This window comes from Pundamilia nyererei, unplaced genomic scaffold (genome assembly GCF_000239375.1).
Source record: "Pundamilia nyererei isolate P.nyererei 1_Seehausen unplaced genomic scaffold, PunNye1.0 scaffold01993, whole genome shotgun sequence".
NCBI lineage: Eukaryota > Metazoa > Chordata > Actinopteri > Cichliformes > Cichlidae > Pundamilia > Pundamilia nyererei.
In genome coordinates, this window is record NW_005189394.1 from 1 (window position 1) to 6,753 (window position 6,753).

General features: G+C 37.3%; 1 protein-coding gene across 1 annotated transcript; it reads left to right on the forward strand.

Annotated features, from left to right (window-relative positions):
- Nucleotides 1-56: 56 nt before the first annotated feature.
- On the forward strand, nt 57-4,541 carry LOC102197861 (CD209 antigen-like protein D). The gene is made up of 6 exons (XM_005755582.1): nt 57-143; nt 565-654; nt 922-1,188; nt 1,269-1,435; nt 2,579-2,715; nt 4,394-4,541. The coding sequence occupies exons 1-6, from the start codon at nt 77-79 to the stop codon at nt 4,536-4,538; spliced, it is 873 nt and encodes a 290-aa protein (XP_005755639.1). The 5' UTR covers nt 57-76; the 3' UTR covers nt 4,539-4,541.
- The last annotated feature ends 2,212 nt before the right edge of the window (nt 4,542-6,753 follow it).

Sequence of the window (6,753 nt, forward strand, 5' to 3'; positions counted from 1 at the left end):
TATTCAAAGTCAGTTTTTTGAGGCTATAAAAGAGAAGTCAGACAGATCAGTAGGCATTACAACCAACACTGCAGTCATGGATAATCCACAGAGAAGGCCAAACGAGAACAATGACACACCGTCCAATGATATATTCAGGCAAGGTACGAGTTTCTTCCACAGTGACTCGTTTAGCCATCACTTTTTCTCCTCTTTTCTTTCCATTTCATCTTTTTTTTCCAGGTAGTTTCCTGAAGTCAGTGTTGCCTATTTTAGTGGAAGAACATTAGTTGAAATCATTCTTAAATATTTGCTAAACCTGTGTGCTTTTGTAGGATGCTTGCATATGAAGTTGTATTTGTATGAGGTCAGATAAACCTAAATATAGCTACAGTAAATAAGATGTGTTTTCTAATGTAGCTGGTTTGTGGCTTGACCGCAAACTCATTGCAGCTGTGAGGATATACAGTTCACTTGTTCAAGCATGCCTACAAAGCAGAAGAAGCTAAGAAGGAAAATGTAAGTCAATTGTGTTTTCTGCCAAACATTGAAACATTACAATATTTTTATGTTTATTTGCTAAAGGTCGATCAACAAAGTACCCACCGATTATACCGTTCCTTGGATTGCTGAACGCTGTGCTGTTGATAACGGCTGTTGCTATTGGAGTTAACTGTGAGTGTGAAAATTCACATTAAGTTTCGTTTCCCACTTTTTTTAATTTGGAAACTTACTGATAAACTGCTGATAACACACTTTCAATATAAGATTTTAGAGTAATCATGTTAACACAAGCAGTAACACATCTTTTAAATAGAAAATGTTCTAGTTTGTTGATTAAAAAACTATTTTAGTTCCTTCTAAACAAAACTGTGTCAAGATTATTTTCCAGTATTTTGAAATGTGATTCAACTATTGATATTTTGACACAAACATTTTCAGGTGCCAAAGTCAAAGAGGACTCCTTGCACATTTCCAACCCAGCTGTAACACAGCTCTTCAATGAGCTCGACTATCTCCGAAGCAACCACAGCGATGTGATCAAAGCTGAAGAGGAGGCCAAGAAGGCGTTAGAGAGCGCGATCAACAACCACAAAGAAGTAAAGGTGAAAATTGAGCAGCTGAAGACCGTCAATGATGGTTATCAGAAACAGATGCAAGCACTGCAAGTGGAGAAGGCAAACCTGAAGTCCAACATATCAGTTTTAGGTGAGAAACTTTGTTTTACTCTGTGAACTCTGAATACATTAAAGTACCTGAAATGACAAGAAATCCTTTGTTTCTCTCAGAGGGATCTTGCGGCGGATGCCTCCCTGGTTGGGCTCTTTTCAACTCGTCCTGCTATTTCTTCTCCTACACCGAGTCCTCTACTGTCAAAAAGAACTGGCATGAGAGCAGAGAGGACTGTGTTAGTCGTGGCTCTGACCTGGTTGTGATCGATAACCAGGAAGAGCAGGTGGGTTGAAAACAAACAAGGATGACTGTAAAAAATAGGTGAGATAGACAGAAAGTCTACATGCCTAAGAGACCACAGAGAGTGATTAACATGGATTTAAATTCTGCTAATCGTAGAGCTGATTATAAAGTTCATATCGAGTATGTTTATCTTCATTTAGGTGTTATTACCCAAGAACCAGCTGTTCTTTCTGGGTCAGCTTTTAACAGAATAGACATCCAAAACTCAAACTACATGCAGTCAACAAATAAATTTAAAGAGAAATATATGTTATTAAAAAATCAAGTAAACAATTAGCAAAAAACAGCAAACAGTCATGTCAACATGCTATAATCTGCTTCCTGTTAATAAACATAAGGTACAGGTGATGGAAAAATAAAAAAATGTTATGTAGTTTATTTATTTATATATATAGCACATTTAATTACAACAGTAGTGTTGACCAAAGTGCTGTACAAACATACAAATTACACAATAAAATAATGAATATCATTAACATCAATGCCAAATAACAAATAAATAAGCAAATAACTCTCATGCAGCATTAAAAGCCAATGAGTAGAGCTGTGTTTTAAGATAGCATTTAAAAAGATTGAGGGTAGGAGCCTGTCTGATGTGGACAGGCAAATTTAGGCAATTTAGGCACTGAAACCTCTCGAGAACAGGGTGACTGTATAGAAATTGCAGCTGAAAAAATACATTCTTTTCTAAAATTATTGACAGAAAGGGAAGCTTTGAAAGAGGCCTGAAGTTTGCAAGAACAGAGGAATCGAGATTCGTTTCTTTAATCACAGGCTGCACAACAGCATGTTTAAAGCAGGCTGGCACAACACCTGAGTTACGACTGCTATTAAAACTGACCACCTTGAGAATCTTTTTTAAGAAATGTGTTGGAACAACATCATTTGGACAAGATGATGTCTTTATGTCATTACAAAGTTTTTCCACCTGATCAAATCACACAGGCTCGAACTGCTCACAAACAGTAGAGCAGGTGAATGTAATGTAGCCACAAACTGGCACTGTACACGTCAAGGTCGTGCCCTGAAAATGAGTTAATTTCTATATTGGTTGTTATAATTAGGTCATTTGAAAACTTTATTTTAGGTGTTAACTGATTCTTTTTTTCTTCTTTTTCTTTAGAAATATGTGAGTAACATAATCCAAAATATGAAAACCAGTGATAGTAAGTGGGAAAATGGATTCTGGATTGGACTCACTGACATGGAGAACGAGGGGAACTGGACATGGATTAATAATGTCACAGAGGTGCAACAAAGGTGAGAACAGCACCAATCATTTCTTCATACTTTTATGTTAAATAAATTAATTTTATTATATATATTATCAATCAAAAGTTTTAGACCATGTCATGGTACTGGGTTGGTGACCCAGCGTTTCGTGTTTGTTATTCTTCATGTTGTGGTTATTATCTGACGATTTGATGTTTTTTATGTATTCTAGTTGAGAGGTTTTCTTCCTGTGCCTCCTTTGCTGTGTGCCTAGTTATCTGTCAGTGTGCTCCATCTGTGCTCTGTTTCATTTCCCTGAGTCTGTGTCTGTAGTCCAGCCTGTGGGTTCCGGTTTTACTTTTAGGGTCTGTGTCTCTTGTCTCCTCATGTTAATTAGGATCAGCTGTGCCTCCTGTTTGCCATTCCTTGTTGTTCCTCTGTGTGTGTACTCATAGTGTGAGGTTGCCTTTGCTCGTTGTCGGTCCGTTTGCATTAGTTGCTGTTTCTCAGCATGTCTCTGCTCAACATTCTCCGTGTCATCCCTGCCTGTCTCGCCCCATGTTCCCGTGCCTTTTGTCTCCTCATGCTTCCAGGTATCCCAGTGTTTAACGTTTTGTGTTTCAGTTTGGGTTTGTATGAGGTTAGTTTTCCCAGTTTAGGTTTTGGAGCCCCCCGTTCCTTTTTTCCTGTTTTTGTCACTTTGCCATCACTGTAAATAAACGATCACTCGCATCACAGCCTCTGCCTGCATTTTGGGTCCTTCCTTCACAAACACCACATGACTGCCGTAGCAGCCATGACAGTCCACCCCAATTTTTCCATTTTTTTATTGAAAATTATACAGTTTCATGTGTCATTGCACTCTGAAATGAAAGCATAGTATAAATAAGCAATGGGACTTCAAAATCATAGAATCAAGCTATAGACGAAAATTGATTTTTTACTTTTGACTCATCCAAGTAGCCATCTTTGGCGGATATAACAGCTGAACACACCTGTGGCATTATTTCTACAATAGAACTCAAAATTCTTCAATGTCTCTTACAGTTTCCATGAATGTGTGGCACTTGTAGATTTCTTTGCTTTCACTCTTCTGTTCAGTTCATCCCAAACTACCTCCATGGGGTTTAAGTGTAGAGGCTGTGCTGGCCACTCCGTGTTTTCAAGCTTACCATCTTGTTCTTTTTTTGCCTCTGTCAGTGCGCCCCAGGGTGGCTGTGGCTACAATGTAGCTGCCATCACCAGTGTGTGAATGTGTGTGTGAATGGCTGGGTGACTGGACGTGTAAAGCGCTTTGGGGTCCTTAGGGTCTAGTAAAGCACTATACAAATACAGGCCATTTTTTCCTCAGGTAATTCTGGCATAGCTTGGAATTATGTATTGGTCATTATCTTGCTGTAGGATGAACCCCTGACCAACTAGGAGCATACCAGAGGATATGGCATGGAATTAGTAGCACCAGCTTCCAAGGCTTCATCAACCTCTGTTTTGGGTTCCCTGATAAAGGCCTTTCTGTATAATTCTAAAATGTACATTGGGTAACCGTTTTTTCTTTTCTTTTTTTTTTTTTTACCTCTGACAGTTCACCTGATGTGAACCTTTGTACCAATCCAAGCTATTCATTGGACTTGAATTGCAATAAATAACTGAAAATATTGGGTGTTTTAAAACTTTTGACCGGTAGTGTGTGGTTTGAAGTTAACAATACATGATGCAATTTTCTTAGGTACTGGATGGATGGAGAACCAAACAACGGCGGACATTTTGGAGAACATTGTGGGGTTGCAGTTCACTCCGCCTTTAATCCCTGGAAGACCCGCTATGATGGAAATTGTGACTTGAAGCAGTTGCACTGGATGTGTGAAATGTAAATAAGAAAAACTCTTCTCACTCCTGATATGATGCTAAAAAAGCATTTTTAACAAGAAATATTTTATCAGTTTTTGGGTTATTTTTCATATTCAGAGTCTACAACAGTGCAGTTAACATTCTAATTACTTTAGAGGTCTGTGTGAAAATTATTTGTTATTAAAAGAAATTCCACTAAACCTAAAGCCAGCCTGGTTAGTATCAAGAAAAAAACTATTATAATAATAATTAACATTATTTTGGAAATAAAAGCATATAGAGTAAATGCTATGCAATAGACAAGTTGACATTAAACTGTAACACGTATACCGTATGTTTTTTATGTGGATCTACTTTTTTTGCTATGGTAATTGTTTGATATGCTTGTTCTTGTGTCTTTTAATCGTGTATTTCTGTTATTTTTCTAAATGAATAAGGACAAATGTGGAAACATAAATATGGATGGTTAGGTTCATTGGAATTTGTAGGCAGCACAGAAAACATCTGTGAACTAAATCTGATTTTGCTAAAAAACTTGGCAAGTTGCTCTGAAGTCATGGCAAAGGCAAAAAAGAGAGACTGTTATTAAATGAATTTGATACAATCAATGTACACCCTTCACAAGTTTCCAGTCCATAACTGACATAAAGAGAGAAACAACCCTTCACACTCTGCAGATCTAAACCAGAGTACCTGCAGAACAGGGACCGCTGCACTGTGCTGTACCCAAAGTGGACTATGTATGATCATTGTATTTTATTATAATTATACAGCACAGAAGAAGGATCCTTGCACCATGAAAATGGCCTAGGATTTTATCAAAACTAGGCCACACAGCCATGGCAGCAAGACAGGTGCAGATAGAAATGCTAATTAAGAAAAAGTTTATTAAAGAAACATGAAGAAGAAACTCAAACTCACAATGTAACTGTCAGTGGTGCATGAAGAGTTGGTGGATGCAGTGTTAGGTGCACAAGAGCAAACCAAACAGCAACCAAACTGCAGATGTTGCTCAGGGAGGAGAGGAAACTTGGCGCACGTTTGAATTCATGGCACATGCCAACAATTCATTTTTACATGAACATAATGTACTAACCAGTGCTGAACGTGGGCTTCATTTCTTTTGGACTTACTACATCTTATCTGTAGAAAGTACATTTCGTTTATGCAAAGATATTTTGACTTCTTCCTTTAAAAAATTCTAACTAAAATTTAACTAAAAAGGAATTTATCATTCAGCTCAGCAGTAGTGCCTTATTTTAACTCAGGGAACTAGAACTCTTGCACTATCTCACCATAAACGTCCTGTTTCCATGAAGATTCATCCCATTTTCTGTATGTCACACTTAAAATCTTTCAAGTGCAGCTGACTGTTAAAGCTTAAAAAGCGCAGAGCACTGAGTTTACAGAAGAAGTTTCAAGGCACACAAATAGCCTTTAAATCTAATCATGTATGATAATTATTTTAAATGACTGATAATTGATTATGCAGCACTATAGAATTGACTAGACTTTCAGCACATTCCTTGATTTCTTATAGAAAGTCAGCATATTACGATCTTGTGTATCATCAAATTAAAGGTTACACCAGAGATTACTTTACTTTTATTTTTGATTCACTTTTGTCACTGATAAAAGTTTGAACTGGAATTCAGTGATTAAGAACTAATCAGCAGTGAGTTGTGTCGACACAGCAAAGTGTCTTGCCAGATATGCATGTGACTGATATCAACTACTGGTTGTAATTTTAATGGTGGATTTGATTCACTCTTTTATCAAGAAGACGTGTGTGCCATCCTCCTTACCTCTTTTTAAAGCCATTGTTGAAAATTTATGGCAGTTACATAAGAACAAAATTAAAATCCATCTAATAACATTCATATATTTGACGGTCTGAGGTGTAACCCAGAGCGGTCCTCAGCAGGAAAAGGGTGGAATGCCCACTCCTGGTCAGGAACAAGTCAAAGATCCTCGTCACCTCCAAAGCCCACCAGCGGAGCCTCTGCTTCACAACAGCAGCTGTTACTTTTAATTTTTAATATAATTGTTCTGTCCTGTTTCAAATTAAACATTTTATATGGAGATATTACACTCTGACTTTTCTTCACCCTATACTTCATTCTGCTCAATAAAATGTTAATATTGTCTTAAACAGTAATGATTTTATTTTTTATACTATAAAATAAAGCTATTATCTCTATATGAATACATATTAGCATCATGAAGACAGCTGTGCTG

Bases quoted from the DNA above. Each gene is read 5' to 3' on its own strand.
- LOC102197861 (XM_005755582.1), top strand. From the start codon at position 77: ATGGATAATCCACAGAGAAGGCCAAACGAGAACAATGACACACCGTCC. The intron at 144-564 runs GTACGAGTTTCT...TATTTGCTAAAG, and splicing joins CAATGATATATTCAGGCAAG to GTCGATCAACAAAGTACCCA. The intron at 655-921 runs GTGAGTGTGAAA...AAACATTTTCAG, and splicing joins TGTTGCTATTGGAGTTAACT to GTGCCAAAGTCAAAGAGGAC.